The sequence below is a fragment of the Trachinotus anak genome, unplaced genomic scaffold (assembly GCF_046630095.1).
Source record: "Trachinotus anak isolate AG129_WGS33_773 ecotype Australia unplaced genomic scaffold, CSIRO_AGI_Tana_v1 ptg000010l, whole genome shotgun sequence".
In the NCBI taxonomy this organism is placed as follows: Eukaryota; Metazoa; Chordata; class Actinopteri; order Carangiformes; family Carangidae; genus Trachinotus; species Trachinotus anak.
In genome coordinates this window covers 26,184,611-26,205,874 of record NW_027273861.1, presented here as the reverse complement: position 1 = coordinate 26,205,874, position 21,264 = coordinate 26,184,611, and the positions used below count along the sequence as shown (strand labels likewise).

Sequence of the window (21,264 nt, the reverse complement as noted above, 5' to 3'; positions counted from 1 at the left end):
TCAGGAAGTTGGCACAGATCGCCTGGTTGGCACAGACAACTGCCAAGGGGATGATGGGAAATAAAGACATCATTGAATGCAAATTGCCACAGAGAGGAAGACAGAGGGAGGGAGAGACAGCACGAAGGAGGAAGACTGTGAGTGTGTGTTCCCCACCCCTCAGCCTGATGTTGGCAATATTAAGATCATCCATATAACCTGTTCCTGTTGATAAGTGCTGTGTCAACATATCCATAAATGCCATATTTGACTAGTTTTCATTTATTTTTGTTGATCTTTCTTTTTCATTTCTTTTATGGGAATTGTCTTTTCTCCTTGGTGACGTAATGCACTGCTTTGATTAATTACCTTGAACTGAATGCCTGATGCACCTCAGCCAGAGATGCACAAAGAGCCAGTCTACCCTGCAGAAGAACGAGAAAGCAGGAGGGGTGAGAGGTGAAAGAGGGTGCGTCACAGTTCATGACTGAGAGAGAGAGAGAGCAAGACAGGACATTTGCGGGATGTTGTTTCCGAGAAGCTGGTGACGCGTTCTGCCAACTCTAATGAAATCAGAGCTCTGATTATTTAAACACTGTCTGGGGGTTATGATTGATGTTTGTGCTATTTAAATCATGTTTGTGTTCCTATCCTCTCCAGTGTTTGCAGCCTTCAAGACACACATTATAATCAGATTACCGACTGTGCACATGTACAGCTCCACATGATTTTATAGCCGTCTTAGCTATAAAAATGTCACCACAGGCGTTCATGATATTGAGAGCCTCCTCCAAGTGCTGTGTCACAACTATAAATGCGTGGACATCATTTTTATGAATTTCTTGATTTGCCTAAATCAGGTTCTAGTGCTTCAGATGTTTCTCTATACTGAAGAACAGCAACCTAAGAGCGGAAAACAAGCTCCTCTCCTTCACATCAGTGAACGAATCCTCAAACATTGGATCTTTTGCATCTCTTATCCCTCGGGTGTTCAAATCTCTAAGTTTCTCCCACTGGAGCTGATAATGTGAAAGTCCATTGTTAACATATGCTTCAGTGTATAAAAGATCCTTGACTGCTGATGGGATCTAATCAGCAGTGGGGTGGCACCATTCTAAATTCGGATTGGGTGTTTGGGTGTCATTTAACCCTGAGAGCTGATGAACTTCACAGCGGCTGGCAGCCTCCTTATATCCACAGTCTGTAATGCCAAGACAGAGCAGCTCCGCTCTGCAGCAATTACAGATTAAGTATCTTGCCGAAGGGCACTTGAACATCAGTTTCTTGTGAAAGGAGAGCACTGAGTCACCTAACTCACCTTTGCACATTCATATTATCATACCCAACCATCCCTGCAATTAATTAAAACACTCACTGTCAACTGTTAACTGTAAGACTATGCTATCAGCTCTGAGAGGGAATGGGCAGACTTGTTCAGCAGCCACAATGCTCACCATGTCCACCATCTTATTTTAGTGTGTTGGCATGCAAGCATTTGCTAATTAGCACTAAGTACAACTGAAGCTGATGAGAATTAGTTTTGCAGATGTACTCTCATAAACCAAAGCACTGGACAAATCGTGTTTCATCCTGAGGGATGATTTCACTCTAATCAGAAAATATCAACCTTCTTGTGGCACCAGAGGAAAAGTAGGTGTCAGATCAGTTGGATTTATCATACATGTGAAAATCACAAATCACTTTATTGATTCAAATTGGTACATTCAATTCAGTTAATAGATCTGTAAGCACATTCTTACCGAGCAGCACAAGGTTGAGCACTTGTGCAATTGCAAGTTTGTAGAGCAAGTGTGAATATAACTAAGACGAAACCTCCCTGACTGAACATGAACAAACACAGGACACTGGTGTCACCGGTCTTGTGTTGAAACCTGTTCCTCCTTTGAATACTGTTTCTTCTTACCTCAATCAGAACCCAACCGTACCCAGACCCTAACCACTGCTGCGCCTAACCATAACCTAAACAAAACCCTGACCCTAACCACAGCTACACAAGGCATTATTCTAAAGTGAAAGGGAAACAGTATTCGAAGGGGAACTTTTTCGACAGAAGACCAGCTTGGCCACCACTTAGAGAGCGTAATGCAGACTCCACCATAGCACCCTGGGTATAACCACCTACTCCAGAGCCCTGGAATCTAAGTTATTATTTTCCTGTGGCCTTTGTGTTCCTGTTATAAGCTTCTAATGGGGGAGTAATGCACTGTGAATTACAAGTTAGCTGACAAAGTTACTCTACTAAAAGCTAATGATTCATTCGTTGACAAAGGTGATTCAGTCAGTGCAGCTGGAAGATACTGTACTAAGGATTTGTTGATACATGTAGTTCTGATATTTCAGTCAGGACCAAAGACAGACTAGCAGACACTGCCGCTGACTTTGGCCTTCATCATTAACTTCACCCTGTTCCCAGGTTGACAGTTTGACTTGGACGCCAGCCAATCATTCACACCCTTGCCATTTTGTCAATGTTTATTGGCTACAGCTGAGCTTACCTTGACTGACAGCTGGTTTGGAAGGAGAATAGCAGGTAAGCTATTAAAATTTCATCATCTGTATGATTTATTGTCTGTAGGTGTGTGTGTGTGTGTGTGTGTGTGTACAGTATGTAACCAGTGTTAGTGTGTGGATAGGCTTTGTGACGGACACATAGAGTTAATGCTTCGTCTACAGCAGTTGTCCACTGATATTTATCATCTCTTGGTTTACTTGGAGTCCTATCACTGTCAATGCTACCGAGAATGACTGACATGTAAGGCAGGAGTGTCACTGGTTTCAGATCTGCTGAGAAGGAAATATCTGTCATTCTGATTTACAAGCTTGAAAGGAGACAGAGTAAAACCGAAAAATACTTCACTGCAGCTCAGACTCTCTCACACACACAGCCATATGCAGGTTGTAGCAGGCTAAGCTGTTTTGTCTTTCATTATTTTTCTCTCTGACATCTTCATGCTCTGATGCATCACAGGCATGCACTTGGAAATACAGAGTGCTATGGTGTACAATATGCATGATACTAGAAGACTTTGGGTGTGAGCGTGTGGAGAGTAAAGTGTAAAGGATGGCAAAGAGGGAATAGATTGAAAAAATGGCAACTATTAAAGTATTAAAACTGTCTTCTCAGGAGTGTGTGGGCTTAGTTAAGGGCAGCTAAAGTTCAGATGAGGAGAAAATGGAAGAAAACAAGACTGAAGCTGAGTTTAAATGAGTTCCAGAGCCGAGCTAAGCTGATGAAACGGGATAAGTCTCGTGGTTAATTCCGATGCGTGTAGCTTACGTGGCTTAACTAGTCTCGTATCGGCTGGATAGGGTCAGTTTGGAGGAAATGTTCTTGCCAGTCTGAGTAGGACAAGGTGGATCTATGTCATAAACAGAGACTGAATAGTTTATTTGTGCGACCTAACTGACAACATTTAATCATCACTGACTCGGTGGCCTGGGCCAACAGTGAAATCCAGTACGAATGTGGCGCCAAAAAGAAAACAGAGAGGACACTTGTACTCATCCACAGACAGTATCCACATTGTCGTATTGTTGTGTTGTTGCAAGAACGACCTAAATATTTGTCTGATATCAGTTTAAACCAGTTTTCAGTTTTGGTGTTTTAATCTGACATTTAATATATCACTTTATGTAGATGTGGAACACATCCACCTGCTCCAGAGCTGAATGGATTATACAGATATTTTTACTTTTCCATGCTGATAGCAGTTTCAGAAAAGATTCTCATCTGAAAGCTGGCTGCGTCACTTAATTTCCAAAATAAGATATCAGTCTCTGGACCTGAAGACAGGTACAGTATGCATACTGGATAGAAAAAAAACCAACGATATTTGACATGTTCCCCATCGCTCTGTTTCTACTTACTGGTACAAAACAACGTCTTTTCCCCAACGGCTAAAATAGCTGGTATGTGCCAATCTCCTTTAACACATTAATCCTAACAGCACTTAGCCTGCCATGGTAATAAATCACTGGCTGGATTAACACTTGCCCTGACGTTACACTAGGTGTGCGTGGAACTCAGCATGTGTATCTGGGATTAAGTGAATGTGTAGTGTACTTTTTCCTCTGAATGAGGTGGCTTGTAAACGTATGTCCGACAGATGACCTGAAGAGGAGGCCGAACCTGTGCCTTAATCTCAAACGAGACAGTCCAGCCCAAAACAAATCATGTTTGTCATGAAAGTCGCCCTCACACAGCCAACAACGTGGTAAATACCAGTCATTTACTAAAGCTAATTCAATGGTATCTAGTTTTACTGTAAAATGGGATATCAAGATGAGTAACTGACAAAAATATACCAGGTTATTGATGAATACTATCAGATTCTTCTTTATTCGTTTCTCTGTTACGGCCTTTGTTTCAACATGTTGCAGCGTGCTGAAGTGTTTGAATTTGTACCAGTGATTGATGACCACCTTGATAAAATGTAATGTACATACAGTGTGGTCATGACGTAATTCCCTAGATGACGAGTTGATCATGATCAGCTGAGTACACACATGACATTTTGACAGGTCGCCGCAGGAAAAGCACAGGTCAAAATAATGACATGAATGATGGTTGAATTTAATCGAGCTGCTTCACTTTCTGGGTCCTGGTACTCCTGGTGTGTGCTGGCTCGGTGCTACACTGTCATGACTTCCTGCCACACTCGAAACCAACAGAGCCATCGTGGATGTTATTAATAACACCTGTGCTTTTCCCGCAATCGCTAGGCGGATACATCAGGTGTGTTCTCAAGAATTCAGGATCAAGATTCAGGTTGCAGTGGCAGCAGAGTAAAGGCCAATTTTCACTTTCATGCTGGTCTTGGCAGGTTAGTCCAGACGTCCATCTTCCCAGCAATGTTTTCCAGCTCTTCCTGAGGGATACCAAGATATAAGATATAAGCCAGATGGAATATGTAATCTCTCCGGCCTGTTCTGAGTCTACCCTGGGGTCTCCTACCAAAAGGATGTACCCAGAAAGCCTCTGATGGAAAGTGACCAGAAGGCATCCTTATCACCTCCTTTTAATGTGAAGGAGCAGCGGCTCTACTCCGAGATGATTACTCTCCAAGATGTCAGCCGATGTGGATCCCACACAGCCCATAAACTGGTTCACAGCTCTGGTGTGAATCCTAGCTTTTTCAGCTTTGACTGCTGCTTGCTCTGCTCTGTTTTACAGTATTTACCCTCATATTATGACGACAAAAAACATGACTACATCAATGGTTTTGCAGTTTTAGGCTAATTTATTGGGATCAGTGTACACTACATAGTCAAAAATACATCTGATCTTACCAATTTTGGGGGGATTCATATGGCTTTATTTCTAAGTCAACAGTAATGAGATTACAGGAAATAATGGAAGAAAGAGATGGGAAATGCCACACAGGGCTCCAGCTGAGGTCGAGCCAGAGGTGTTATATGTGATTGTTGAACATCTAATTCTAAAACCATGGGCGACAATATCCCTTGTCCCCATTCAGCCACAAGAGCATTCGGGAGGTCCAACCCCGTTAAAGTCTGGTGCACAGTTGATGTTCCAGTTCATCCTAAAGGTGTCTGATGGGGCTGTGGTCAGGGCTCTTTGCAGGCCAGCTCACCAAAATCAGAAAACTATTTTATTTCGATGCATCTGTTTTTGTTTTTTTTTAGGAAAGGAACTTCTGTTGCCGCAAAGATGGAAGCATATTATTGTCTAGAAATACTATTGTATGTTGCAGCATTAAGATTGTCCTTAAGGAGCCCGAGTCGAACTATGAAAACACCCCCAGACAAGGACAATCAGTGCAGGGACACTAAAGTTGTTACTGTCTTGAGCATTACACTGCCCATAATAAGCCATTAAAAAGTACTAGCACATTGTTACAAAGACTAAAGACTGAAGGACAATGAGTTTTTAATCTTTTTATAGTCTACTAATGTATGTCAAGCATTATTGTTAATTAACCTGCTCCAACCTGACCTGACCTGTGTAGCATTAACGCCTCTCACACAGTTACATACATGTCCCCTTTACACTTCTCTGACTAATCCATTTCTAAAGTAATTAGAGCAAATTTAAAGCCTTTGTGTCTGAGTCAATTTCACCTACAAATTGCATTTCCTTTCAGCCGCATTTCTGAGGTGTCAGCGCTGCCAGTGACCTTTCTCAGCCAGCCTTTGGACCTGGCACTGCTGCTGGGGAAGATGTAGGGTGTGAAGATTGGAAAGCATCCGACAGCTCATCGGTCACGTCCACCAACCCTGCCAAACTGAGCACTGAATCTCTCCCAGCCACTGACCCGCATAGCACGTTTGGAGCTTGTTTTATGAGTCAGGGTTGTTTGCAGAAATGTGTTTTATGCATGTCACATTGTGTTTCATGCATTTACTTGCAGAAGAAGGTCTAACCTTGAACCTCAAATCCTGACCTCAGTATCAATTTTTAACTGGTTGTGGTTAAAGATCCGACTGTTTTGAAGCTGCAGGACAACTGAACACGGTCTGGTGGAAGAATAATTCAGTAAAATCTCTTAAATGGTTTCTCAAAACTTAACAAATAAAAAAAGCTTCTACCCCAACAATGAGATGCACATTCACCAAGCACTTTATAAGGAACACCTGTGCCTGCTTGTTCATACAACTATCCATCAGCCAGTCCTGTGTGTGTGTGTGTGTTTTTGAACCTGGACCCCAATTTGATTTTATGCAAATAGCATTTATTATTATTTGTCATTTATTACGTATTGAAGATTGAGTAGGAAGTATGAAACCAGTACACTGTCATTTTCCATTAATGAGATGAAATACTAGCCTTCACATTTTTGATGGGGAATCCCTGAACATCCCGTCCGTCCACGCCTTTCCTGGGTAATGGGGCCTGCAGGTGCCGCTGTTCAGCCCCTGGCTCCCTGCAGCAGGAAACACACTCTCACTGACAGAGGGAGAGAGAGTGAGAGAGAGAGCATCAGCACACTGCACCGCACACTCCCACCAACACGTTTCATTGTCCCAAAGCGTGGACAGAGGGGATTCACCGGACACTTCTCCTCCTGCCTGACACCTGGCTTCAGATGACGGATTTCGCTCTTTTGCTGCCTTTAAACTGACTTATTTCCCTGATCATGACCCGGTAGCCTGAACCCGGATCTGCACCGGCTTTGACTGAGCAACACCTGCGCTCTCTCTCTTCTTTCCCCTCTCCATTGTCTCTGGCATCTCTGCAGCTCGCAGCCAGCAGCGCCGGGGAGGAGGTGGAGGAGGAGGAGGAGGAGGAGGAGGAGCGGGGTGTACCTGACACCTACAGCCGCGACTCGCAGCCCTGCTCTCCCGCAGAAACACCCCGGAGTGGCCGCCCGGTTGCCAGCGTGTTAGTTGAGCGGAGCTCTGTGCAGTTTGAACGGGGAACTGTGCCTCTGTTGACAGGCTGAAAACTCTTCAACATCAACACTGCAACAAAACACTCGGAGCCTGTGAGAACTCCTGCCTGGAAGAAGGAAAAAAAAGGACTACACCTGGAAGATGCGTCTCCCGGCGCTTCTCTGTGTGTCGGTGTGTCTGTGTGCGGCACCGGGCCCGGTGGCCGGGGCGGACAAAAGCTGCGCCGACCTGCGGCAGTTCTACACCGGGAAAGGGTTCACTCTGGCCGGGGTGCCACTGACCGAGATCTCCGGTGAGTTTTGGGGAAATAGCATTTGGGGAAAAACACAATTTCGTGCACTTCTCAGCACTTCTGAAGTCAGTTTTTTCTAATGATGAGTAGAAACATGAATCAGCTGGCTTGCTCAAATATCACAGGGAGTTATGATATAATGTGAGCAGTATATCGGGATTTACAGTGTGTTTACAATATTGCAATATTCCTTTATTCATTATTCCTTTTGATGGGGATGAAATGACTGGCCAGTGCACTGTAACGGGTTTGAATGAGGATACCATTCATGTTAATGCAACTGCACCCAAAGCTTGTTCAGCCAAGTTTTCAGTTGCATTAAGTTGTTTAACTGTTTCAGTTGTGCTCATGTGTCTTATTGTACAGTTATCCAGCCTCTCTGCACTCTCCCATTTTCTGTCTCCCTCCATAAGCAATGCACCCGTTCTAACTGAAGTGTCTCCCAGTCTATAGTCTGTCCTGCACATCTCTATTATTGTCCCTTTCTGGGGCATTTTCATTGTCTGCCGAGGGCAGAGTTGCAGGTGGGTGTAAGCCATGTCTCTTGTAGAGCTATTATGTTCTATTCAGGGCATTTATGATTGTTTGCTGGTGTTTGCGCTGCAGGTGAAAATATAGATTTGCTTTCTGGCCATGGCTATTGTTGTTCAATACTGTGTTTTCAGGGCATTTTTCATTGTCTGCTCTGGATTGCAGGTGTGGTGTGTGTGTGTGTGTGTGTATACGTGTGACTCAGTAGATGCTGAAATGGCCTGTTGTGTCATTTGCATAAACTAATAATTAAGGCTAGCCTGGAGCAATATTCAATACCAACTATAGCTCAGCAGGCTCACAGTTTAAGGTGCTGTAAAAAAAAAAAAAGTGGAGCTGAACATGAGAAAGGATCTGGGATGGTTTATATTTATTCTTTTCTATTCTTTTGTTTCATCCTGGTACCCTCTCTTATCAGCCAAATCAGCTGTCCAATTAGTGAGGCAATCATGAATTTAATCAATTAGTCAATTACCAATCCAGTCAAAGAGTCAATCAGCTGCAGATCCGGTCAGTCAGCCAGACGCCTCACATCAACGTGTCTGTGTCTCATCTCTCTGGTCACCACTCTTCACAAATGCTGATTAAACTGTCTTGGCCTTGAGGAAAGTGCAGATGGGAACTGTAAAATTGAGTTGCTTTCCCCCTTTAAGGCAATCATCTGTCGCTCTGTGTCTCCTCCTGTATTTCACCTAGAGATGGACAGAATGCAGCAAAGGAGGAGAAGAAAGCGAGGCGAGATTGAGGTGTGCATATGTGTGTGGCCCCTGTATGATCTGAAGGTCATTCCGTGTTGTGTCAGTTCAAAAAAATTGCCTTGTATGGGCGGGTGGGTTATTAATATTGGATGTGTGTGTGTGTGTGTGTGGGTGGGTGGGTGTGTTACTGAGATTGAGACCCGCAAACAGACAAGAGTGAGGCAATGAAAGGTGGAGACAGAAACAGACAGGAGAAAAAAAAATGAAACAAAAAGACAAATCGGATCCAGAGAGAGAGACAGGTTGACAGAGGCAGAGAGAGTGAGTCACTCAAGGTCTCTTCATGGACGACTGTGAAAGAGACCCGCCACAATACTTTCCCACCCTTTCCCTTAAAAACTCATCTTTTATTGACAGATGAAAAACACAATGCTTCACTCACTTGGACCTTGATCTGCTCCTGTTATTTGAGCAAGACTTCTGCCTTCCCAGAACTCATTAAAACTGACAAACAGATAGAAACAGAAAGATGGCGACAGGCAGCACAGTTCCCCAGAACAGGGGCTCTTCAATCTTTCTCATCTCAGGGACCCGGGGTTGGTAAATTTAGCTTTTTCACCCAGGAAGAGACAGACTCCTGTGGATGCCTGTGTCAGAGTGAGTCAGGAAGGTGTTCGTGTCGACCTTGAGGTTTCTGATAACAAAAGTTTGATGCACCTGAGTGCTGAAGCCCAGCCATCAGGAGGAGTGTTCATTAATTGGATGATATGATGATATTTTACTTTAATGTGTATGAATGTATGTGACTGTAACTGCATGCTGTATAAATGCTGATATACTGGATAACTCTTCCCATTTGGAATCTCAAGGTGATCCCACAGTATTATAATGGTTATTATAACATAACTGTAAAACACACTTCCCCCAGTTTACTGCAGGGAAGCTTGTGTAAAACCAGTGAAACATCCTCTCTGAAAAAAACCACATTCAGGCTTGTTTGATTTCTAAATGTATCTATTATCACTCAGTGCAGTAAACACAGCACAGATGTTTCAGCCCTGTGGCCTTCCTGTGCACGCAGACTCACATTTAGAGGAATAAACACTTTCTTAATGATTTGGGACAAGACCCAGCTGTTCCCAGTCATGAGCAGTTCATGATTAGCATTATCTGCAGAGCACAGCAATGGCAGAGAAGGTTATTTCAGTTTACTCACCTCACTGGTTGACAAACCCCTCAATATACAGGATAGTACTCCTGGTCTGGGAAGGCTGTTGCATTTCAGAGCCAAAACAATGCTTCCTTCATCATTTTAGTTTGAGAAATATAAATGTTGTTTTTCTACAAAACACATGACAGATGCGAAATGTTAAGACAAAACATTCATTGTCAACTTTTGATACTTCAAAATTCTAGTTTATGATACTCTTCTGCGGACACATTTTGTTCTGTAGTCAAACAGTATTAAGGTTTGATATGTAGCCCTTTACTCTGTTTGTATTCCTGAGGTCAGTCAGACTTTTTTGGCGCAGTTTGCAGCAATATCTCAGTCAAACAGCCTCACGAATAAGTGAGACAGTGAAAACACAAACGTGCATCCAAAATTTTACAGAACTGTTGGCATGAAAGTTGTTATTTTGAATGTCTGAATGCATTTCTCTCCCAATAGACAGGTGAACTCAGGCAACTACACTACCAATTAACCAACTAGTCAAATATGACTGACATGCGATAAGCTGTTGCATGCGTTTTGAGATCAGCAGTCAAAAGCCTTCTTGTATTGAGCTATTTTTTTTTCAGCTCAACAAACTTGCAGATGCTTATATGTTCATTTTTTGTGGAACACAACCCAGCAACAAAATAGAAATACTGTGTCTGTCTCTGCTACATATTGGCACCTTAAACAGAAATTTTGAAAAAAATAAGATGCAATCTGCAAGGGGAACAAAAATTTTAAAAAATCTGATATTAACGCCTGAAGCACAAATCAAATCTATAATAAAAGACAATCTGGATATGAAATGCATGCTATCACCAGGCTTATACAGGGTGTGAGACCTGCATTTGTTAGTTGATATGATTAATATCATAATTCCAAAGTGAATAGTGTGTAATATAACAAGCAGATGCTCTAAATTCCTACAGGGAGTAAAAAAAAGCCTCTATTCTTCTCACTCCCTGCTCACACCTATTGTCCTATAGGTTTAACACCATGTGAATGGAAGTCGTCTTTCCTCCTGTCTGCCGCTCTGTCTCTGTGCCTGCGAGCGTTTTTAACACACACATTGTACCCCTTACCTGGTCAATAGTTAAAGACTAGCTTGTCCTATATAGTGTGTGTGTGTGTGTGTGTGCGCGTGTATAAGTCTTTCTGTGTGTGTGTTTAAAAGTCAGTGAAAGCCAACACCTTCTTCAGGGAAGACACTTAGTTTCATTCACATGAGCATTGTCTGTGCGGAGCAGCACACACCCATGTGATCGTATGACACAGAAACAGAGGGAGACTATATGTCCTGCACACTTCATGTTCTGGACTCCGAGTTACTCAGTTTTGTCGTTTCCATGTGCGTTTGTCTCTGTGTTGTGTAGCCTACATACTGAGAATTTGCCTCATTGTTGTTTGTTTGAAGGAACACAGAGGAAACGCAGGGAGGACGAGAACGACAGAGATAACCTGAAACACTGTGTTGTGGGCCAGATAACCTGCAGATGAGGATACATTACAGCTTCAGTTACCAGTCAATAACTCTTTAACAAGGCTGAGTCAACTAGGGAGCCTCCATTCATTTACATTTACATGATTTCAATACCCTCTCTTTAGCTACACAGCACCAAGGGCTGAGGAATTATTCGGCATTATCATTCATCAGTCAGGCTTTCATTCATATTTAGAACTAATTTTTACCTAATTTTCAGAAAATTGGCAATAGATGATGCAAATGAATCCGCTTGTCCATCCACAGCTTTTATGTGAGCCTGAGGAATTGGTTCATTGAGATTAACTGCTGGTGGTGCTATTTTTACAAGCACAACAGCATTTTCCTTATAGCCCACCATTATTAAGGAGACGCTTACAACTGGACAACAAGAAAGGTCATTTATTAGTATTGGCATCATGAATTTTAAAATATGAAGTTTTTATATTTGTAAAACATACCCAGAGCCAAAAGTGATTTTTATCTGCATAAAGTTTTTGAATTTGTAAAGTTTATGGACCAAACATGAACGTGGAGCGCAGCCAGTGGGAGAAACAGTCATGCACATGTGCAGTGGGGCGCACAATGCGGAAGCAGACCTGCAGGCTAGAAAACTTTTTTGGCTTATGCACTTGGTGAGCGATTTTAATTCAAGTGAGTGGGCGCCATCTTTCAGTCTGGCATCCAGCTCATATCATACATGCAAGTCAATGTGGACGACAATATGGCATTTATATTTGTTTCATGGATTGATTTGAGGATCGTTGCAGTCATCCTCATGTTTTCATCTGCCGTTATTCATCAGCTCTCCAGTGGAGCAGAAACTGTGCCATTTAAGTCACATGCTTCAAAGTCAAAGTCTGGAGAAAGAAACTCTCTGGAGCATTTTTTTAATGTAACTTATGCAGTTGCATTTGCAGACTAAAATATGCATATTAAAAGAAAAATGGAACTTTGAGATGCTCTTAAAAAAACAGAAGATGAAAAAACAGGTCACAAAAAAAAAAAAACTGGCACTTTTTATTTATATTGCCACCCTCATCTGCATCTGAACCATTATGCCAGACTAAATAAAGCCTTAATATAACTTCTCTCCTTGCTCTGCCTAAGAACACTTAACTATGAAATTTATTTCCTATGCATCTATGCGTTTACATTACCTGTGACAATATTGCAATATCTCAAAGAAAAATATGATATTTTACAGTTTTACTGATGCTGGTTCACATCTGCCCACAGTGTTTGTGGAATCACTGTGTGTGTATGTGTTTGTGTGTGTGTGTGTGTGTGTGTGTGTGAGAGCTTTTATGTATGTGTGTGAGAGGAAATTGATACTGTCCGTCATCTGTCACACATCACACGCTCACTGAGGCGCTCACAGCACATGCCACCAAGTGGAACGCTGAATACCCAGTCCACACACACACACACACACACACACACACACACACACACACACACACACACAGTACGTAAATGCTCTCTCTATACTCTTCTTAACTTCTATACTCCTCCCTCTTCCTTTCCCTTGTTGCCTGTCTTATTCCTGCTTTTGTCCCTGCATTGTTTTTCTAGACATGGCTCAGATTTGTGAGTGCAGGGTTGTCTGTGTCTGTGTCTTTGTGTGTGTGTGTGTGTGTGTGTGTGTGTGTGTGTGTGTGTGTGTGTGTGTGGGGGGGGGGGGGGGGGGGGGGGGGGGGGGGTTTGGTTGGCAAGATCTGTTAAAAGCAGAGCTGTGAATCTTTCATGATGTCTGATGCAGAGACATGAGAAAAAGACAGACAGATAGAGGTGAGGAGGAGGAGGAGGAGAGTGGAGAGGATGTGAGGAGAGGAGAGGAGAAGAAGGGAGGAGGCTCTGTCGTTGTTGCCTTTCCTCTCGTCTCCTCTCCCTTCAGAGACGAGGGATGAGTGGCGCTCCAGCTGGTTTGATACTGATACTGGCTCCTGTGCTCCGCATTTGATCATTTTCTGATGCCTTTTTAATTAAATTCTTAATGTGCAGGCGAGTAAATGACACTTCAGGAAATCTTAAGTGTTGTGTAACTGATCTTTGCTGAACTCTTTTGCTGGACAGTTATTTTCCAATCTAGTGATCAGGTACAGCAGGCCTGTTGAGGTTTGGATTTCTCGGCCGCTGGAGTGGTATGCATGGGTATGATACTCAGCATAAAATGTTTTGAGGGTGCTGTTCTTTTTTTTTGCTAAGCCAAAAACACAAAGACTATGAATGAAAGTCTGTCCGCTATAACACAAGGTTCAAAACGCATAGTGTTTAAAATGGACGTAGCCTCCATGACATCATCCGTAGGTTTCTGAAGGGCCAATTCAAAGCTCAGAGTGGGCTGCTCCACCGTTGCCATCTTGGCAGTGCCTGACTTTCTCTAACTCATAGCTAATCCAAAAATTGGCAAAGAGGTTGGGTGTGTGTGGAGTTGAGACTACATGCTGGTTTCATAACAGCATATGCTGCAGTTAGCATTGCTAGCACAGTTGGGCGTCTTGCTTGAAGGCTAACCCAAGGTTAATTAATTTACTGGCTAAGTAGCTAGTTAATGGGCTAAGCTAACAAGCAACGTATCGTGAGCGCAGACACCGATGCCTGCTAACCAGCCAACATTTCCCAAGCATTTCCCGTACTGTGAGTATGTAAGCTAAACTAACTTACAATGCTAGGACTAATTAGCTCTATTCTGCAGTACAGTATGTTTTTTTTTTTTTTTTTCATGTCTTCTACAAGGATTATCACCTGGTGAGGATGCTAACTCTTTCCCAGGAAGCTGTTAGCTTTAGCCTCCGTCTTTTAGCTTAATATCATTTAGTCAACAAGTGTGTATTTAAAATCCTTTTTTACAAGATTCTTAAAATGAGTCAGTTGGATACTGTGTTTTCAACCCACTCATGTCACTAATGGTAAACTGATGTCATCAGGTCTTGGCCACAAAATGACTGAGAGCATGTGAGGAGGTCCATGTGAAAAGCTATTTTGTGCCTAAACCTACACAAAGTAATGACTGGGAAATATTCATATATCAAGAAGGAAGAGCTTCCTGTTAGCTGAGAGACAGATCGGGTCACAGCTCTGGGTTTTATGAAGACTGTGGATGATTTTACATTGAAACTCCAGAAATAACAGTCATTAGTCATAGAGACAGCTCACACTATTATTATTATGTGTTCATGGCTGTTTCATGAATATTGCTAAGGCTCTGTGTTTGACATGCATTTAGAGTCTCAGTTTGGGAATCGGTGACGGTTGGTAAAAAGCAGACTGATGGCTTTGGATGGAGGCTGTGTCCTGTTGTGATGCTCATAATTTTTCAGATTTCAAATTATAAATAGGCATGTGTGTCTCTTTTTGTGATCCTGTGTGCGTGATCAATAATACCAATTAAGTCCTGTATTGACTTGTAATGTGCTTGTAAGCTTGTAAGGAGTGAATCTCTCTCTGTTTACACTCCATTAATCTCCAATATGGCACATATCCAGTATCTGGTGTATTCGTATGATAATGCTATGAATATAACAACCAGAATGAATCTGTGTTCTTAACTTGTGCAGCAGGCTGACAGCATAACAACATGATTTTTTTTGTTTTTGTTTTTTTTTGTGCTAATGTTGTGCTTTTAATTTTAACCCCTGCTGTCAGCTGATGGTTATTTCTCTCTACCTGCAGAGCTAACTTTGCATATAGCCTTATTCAACATTATTAGTGCTACTAGCTGCAGTTTCTGCCTGGAATACATATCATGTTAGCAGCGTGTGGTAAACAAAAAAAAAACAAAACAAAAAAATAACATGCTCTGCAAGGATGTGAGTCGCATAAAAAGTCAGTTGTCAACAGTAATTTCACAGGTTTCCAACGAGCTTCTTTATTTTTGAAGAGTGGAAATGTCCATACATAAATTATTACGACATTTTGGAGACACATTTTCTGCCCCCTTGATTATTAATAGATGGAAACACATCTATTGTCAGTTGCAAAATTGACAGTTGTTAGTTATAAATGCTTTTGTTTATGTCTTTCTGAAATCAAGGACCAGCTATTTAAAAAGCAAATAAGAATTGCGAGTGGTATCTGTCATTTTAAATCACATATGTGCGGTGCAAGGTCGGGCAATTAGCATAACTTTCTATAAAAAAATCCTGTAAACTTGCAAAAATTTGAATTTTCATTGCAGGAATCTTCTTTATAGTGTCGAGGCTTGTTGCTATCCAGAATGTAATGCAGCCATTTACATTCTGCGTATGAACCCATAGCTATTATCCTGAATCAGTGCGAGTAAAGGCACAAGAAGATTAAATCCATTCTTCCATTGCCAACATAAAATCAAGTAAAACTGATGAATGCAAGGGTCAGAGCCATACAACCCCCCTGCATCCTTATGATCAATGATCATCACGTATTATGGGAGTGGTAGGTGGAGGGGAAAAAAAGAGCTGAGGAGCAAGAGCAAAAACCGTTCCTCGCCTTAACATCAATCTTTGCACTTAAAATCAATGTGGTACAACACCAGCAGTGTTTCTCGATAACCTCTGTCTTCCTCTACATTTCTCTCCCACCCCCGCCCCCCCCAGTTCACACCTTCTCTTCTTGTTCTCTCCCCGCCCTTTAATGTTTATTTCCTCCATCTTATCACACGCTATTTTTACTTTCTCCTCCTCCTCCCAGCCCTCCTCTCATCTTCCCCTCCTCCCTGGAAGTCGAGCGTCCATCTGTTTTCCAGATGAAACGATGAGTTGTTTGTCTGATGTGGTGGACTCGGTAGTTGCTCGGCTGCTTTGAGTCAGTGCTCTTCATACATACTGTATGCTCCACGGAGCCCCGCACTGTGTGTGTCTGTGTGTGTGACGGAAGGGATGGAGATTTATTGGTATTGGTGTCACTTTGATAACAGGCATTTGCATAAAGTGAAATGAACTGGTGCACAGCTGGTTGTAGTCGTGGTACCTGAGCCGATCCTGCTTACATGGAGAGATTACTGAACAATATAATCAAACTGAATTTTTTTATTCGTTGTTTGAAAAAAAACATAATTTTCAAAGCTTTTCTGCTTGATAGTCAACAGATGAGGACTGTCGCTAACAGTTACTTTGATTATCGATTCATCTGAGCATTATTTTCTCAATCAATCGTTTCATCCATAAAACAGTGAAAAATATCTACTCCACTATCCCACAGCACCAAGTGACATCTTCACATGTCTTGTTTTGGCTGAACAACAGTCCAAAACCACAAAATATTACATTTTTTATAATGCAAAACTACGAAAAACAGTAAATTCCCACATCTGATCAAACATAATAAGCAGTTTGAATATGTTAAACTGGGCTTTAGGAAGTTGTGATGGTGCATTTTTAACATTTTTTTGACATTTTGTTGACCACTGTTGGAGAAAATGATTGGCAGATTAATTGATAATGAAAATAATTGTCCTCAAAGCCTTTATTAGTGGCACATTCATGTTCAGTATTGAGTTAAAACAATAACATTATTGTCACTTTCTTCATGCATTGATCAATTATTTGATATATTCATTTTCTCCACCTGATAAAGAGGGATAATGAACTGAGTTTCCTGAAGTAATTTAATACAACGGTACAAATGTTAAGTAACTTTCCATGGCTCACACAGTGCACTTCAACTAAAGTCTTTTTTAATAACTTCTTATGACAGTGAATGGGGATGACAGGAGTGGATGAGCTGTGTCGGTGTAGCGTGTTCACCCTGCGCTTCAGCTCGCAGCTCCGTATATTAACTGTCATGCATTGTGGTTTGTAATTTCAGGGAAGGACGCGTACAGGCTCAGTGGGTTATCTACAGACAGACGTACTGGAGAATGTACAGTGAGGCTTTGTAGTGCTCTGCTTTCCATCTCACTAGCCTTTAGCAGTGACGACACGCCAGCACAGACCTGCTTCCTGTCAGCGCCTGGCCTCTGTCATTGGTTATTACAAGGATTAATTGTTGTAATTCAAAGTCTTTTCTGCAAAATATGATCAGCAAAACAAGCTTCAGTGTGTGTGTGTGTGTGTCTGTGGTTTCACACAGACTGCCAAGTAGTTTTCACTTCATCTAGTTGGTTTTTAAAAGGTTCCACAAATGTATCTTAGCAAATACTTAACCAGCTTTACAACAGAACATATAATGATGAGGACTGCTGTAGCTGGAAGAAAACACTAAACTGTGTCTCACAAACACTGATTGTTATTAACAGTTGTCATGGTGTTGATTAGATCAGGTATCACGCACAGTTGTCTGAGTGTGACTGTTCAAAGCGTGTGGGATATTTCTTTACACACAAAGCACAGTGGAGACTCTCAGACTTGCATCTATACAGTCTAATATTTGTACAGGGTTCCATACATCAGATATAAACAACTTTAAACTGAGTAATGAGCTGATTATTCCTTGAATACAGTATATATCATATTTTATATCACTGGGTGACAACAAGAGGAGAAGCTGGTTCATTGATCATTTGTGACAAATTGAAATTACATTAACTCAGAGATCTCCTCTAGATGTCTTAATGCTCTGCTTGGAAATATAGTTTGTGCCTGCTTTTGATTTTCAACAGAAAAAGTGCAATTACCTGAACGGAAATTCTTAAAATTGCATCTACTCCTTGTTGTCCCGCATCGAAAAATCCAGAATCTATGAAAATGCATGAAAAGTTTGTTTCAAGTGGAAGTTTTCAGTTAAAAGACTGGCTGTAGATTTATTCACTGTTCTGTACAGCCGCCATGGGAGACATTACATTATTACTGCTAATCACTTAGTCTGTAAATATTTTCCTCAAACCTCAGCAGGGTTGTTATTAGGTTTTATAGCTTGAATGTTGAATGAATATAAAGTCAGTCAGTGCTTTTGTACAGGAGAGGATGTTATTGTTGATGCACGGGCCATGCGGTGTCCTAACTGAGAGGTCACAACCACACACACCACATGCACAACCCTGAGCACTGATAGGATGATGGCGGAGAGTATTATCAGAGGCTCATCTCATTAAGCTCTGACTGGGTTTCCAAGGCAGGTGTATCTGTCACGGCTCTACGAGGTAGAACAAGCAGACTCGGGACCGGTTTCCAATAGCAACCGAGGGCAGCGATCATCTTTGCTACATTACAAGTGGGTGATTGATTTTATTTCTGAGGAGTGGACATGAAAGGTCAAATCAATGAGGGACCAGGCTGCATCTTTTCCCCCTGAACTCAAGTGTTTCATGGAAAGAGCAAGTTGGTGATTTGTTAGAATGTAACACACATTCGCACGCACACTCACAACTGCTTGTCAGCCCCCAGGGATATTGTGCGAGTTGTGGTTAGTTAATGGAGAACCTGATACTAACCTGAAGGACCTGTCAGAGTGTGTGTTTGTGAGTGTTTCTTTGAAAGCCAGGAACAGACAGAGGCCTATAATTAGACTCGTGGCTGTGAAAATCCAAACTCCGTCCACGCCTGCTATGTTTGTGTTTGTATGAGCCGTACCTTGCTCCATGCAGCCAGTCTCCTTTTTAACCTCCTGAGTGTCAGCTCAGAGGCTATTTCGTGTTATTTTTATTGTTATTTTTATGGCGTTTCTGCTTTATTAGATAGTTTTTGCCGTTGGGAGAGACAGAGAAGTTTATTTGATAGAGGTGGCGAACTGCATAAAAGCGCCTCCTTGGCTCATAACATTTTGAAGACACAGTGTACGTCATGTCCTGACGATACACCAGGGTACCCATATGAGTTTTTCTCTTAAATCTAACACACTGTGTGCGGCCGCTCCATTTCAATGCCTACAGAGCGTTGCCCAAAGGCAACGCAGGAGACATAATGATGAATTTCTGTGAATAAACTTTCGAGCAGAAAGAAGTGCTCCAGATGAAATTCAAATAGCTGCTTCGCATTTCCCTCACTTTTCATTTGAATCTTGTCAAACATTGTCATTTTCAAAAGATTCACCAGTCGTGTTCATCATCTGCAGAACATTTTCTTTCTTCTCTGGTTTCGACAAACACTTTTTTGTTTACACCAGAGGTTGTTCAATTCTCCCCCAAATAAAAAGGCTTCATTACCACAACAATGTCATTATTCATAACTGACTGGTTTGTATTACTGTTGGCTCTGTCTGCATAAACAGCATATTTACCAGCATGAACCTGATTCAGACCCTGAATATTTAGGAAACTATGATGTCATTTTTCACTATTTTCTGAAATAATATCAACCAAACATTCATAAAAATAAATAAATGGCAGACTGATGAGTAATGAGAACAATTGTCTGTTTTAACTCTACTTGGGTGTTTTTCTAACCAGCGAAACTGTTGATGATCACAAGACCAAACCTATTTGAATGAGGGAGAATCGGAGATGTGGGCGATTCAGAGGTGTGGAACCAGGATAAAGACGCTTTAATGGAGCTTTAATAATAAATCTAACTGCAAAATCTATCCCAACTTAAAACTGTGTCTGTATAATTTTTTTTTTTTACACTTTTTTTTAATTGATTTTTCATATGTAAAAGGTACAAGGTGGAAAAGAAAGGAAAAAAAGTGAAAAGAAAAAACACAGTGAAAGGTCTGGATTGGCATATCTTCAAAAAATCAATAAATTTCTATATAGTGTTTGGTTCTTACATCTTGAAATCTTGAAATGCAAACATTGTCCATTTCTCCCGGCACTTCTCTTCTTGAGTTCTTTTCCTATGGGTTGACGGCTCCATATTATATATTTCTCCATATTATATATTTCAGTCACAATGTTCTCTTAATACTGCAATTGATTTAGGTATATCATAGTGCAGGATCCGTGTCTGTGTATTTTTTACAGATCATGCAGCTGAAGTTGATTTAGATATGAGTGCAGAGGGCAGTCGTTGCTTTGGTCAAACTTCCAGCTCCCTCGATGCGTCGGTCCAGGACCACGTGGCCGTTCTCCCAGCAGCTCTGATGCGGCGCTCGTTCGCCACATTCATTCAGCTTCTCCACTGTTCTGACCTGGAAAAGCCCGACCTCCAGCTTTGACCTAATGTTCCTGTCACCACGGAGATTTGATGCCCCCTACTGAGAAAGAACCGTGATGGGGGACCTGCCCCTGACGTGCCCTTCTGTGCACACACACACACACACACACACACACACACACACACACACACACACACACACACATTCCCACCTCTTGTTCACCATCACTTTCCAATCACCACCAACAACACTGTGCTGCTGGATTAGGGGCTGGTGTCTAATCGCCTGCTGATCCTGGTTTGTTAATCTATGTGTTAGCACTTTTAAGGCCACAGCATGACAGCTAACACTCTGACCTTACCACAGAGGGAATAACACACACTCTCACTCATATTTGTTTCCGTCTTTTTGACCCTTGCATGTTTACACTTGAAGAAACTCTCATTATTTCTCAGGATACGTTTAAGTCTCCGCTTGAGCTGTCACAAGGCAACACTATCCACTGTTTACGGTCGACTGTAAATAAGGGCTAATCCCAGCAGTCAAAGATAGCTGAGGTGACCTTTGCCTTCATCAGAATTATCCACATACTTGCACAAGCGTGACCACTCAGACGCTGACTCTCCCTGGCGTGGCACACACACCAGCTGGCATGTGTTGTGATTTTTTTTTTTTTTTTTTTTACAGACTGAGCGAAAGGGAGTAAGAGTAGTAGTTAGTTTAAGAGCCTTTAACTACTCCC

At 41.9% G+C, this 21,264-nt stretch overlaps 1 protein-coding gene across 2 annotated transcripts in view; it reads left to right on the top strand.

Moving 5' to 3' along the window:
- Positions 1-7,121: 7,121 nt before the first annotated feature.
- gpc1a (glypican 1a) overlaps positions 7,122-21,264 on the top strand; it is a 39,778-nt gene continuing 25,635 nt past the window's right edge. For both annotated transcript variants that reach the window (XM_071486444.1, XM_071486443.1), the window contains exon 1: positions 7,122-7,645. In XM_071486444.1, the coding sequence (XP_071342545.1) occupies positions 7,495-7,645 (151 nt within the window). In that variant the 5' untranslated portion in view covers positions 7,122-7,494. The remainder of the gene's footprint in view (positions 7,646-21,264) is intronic.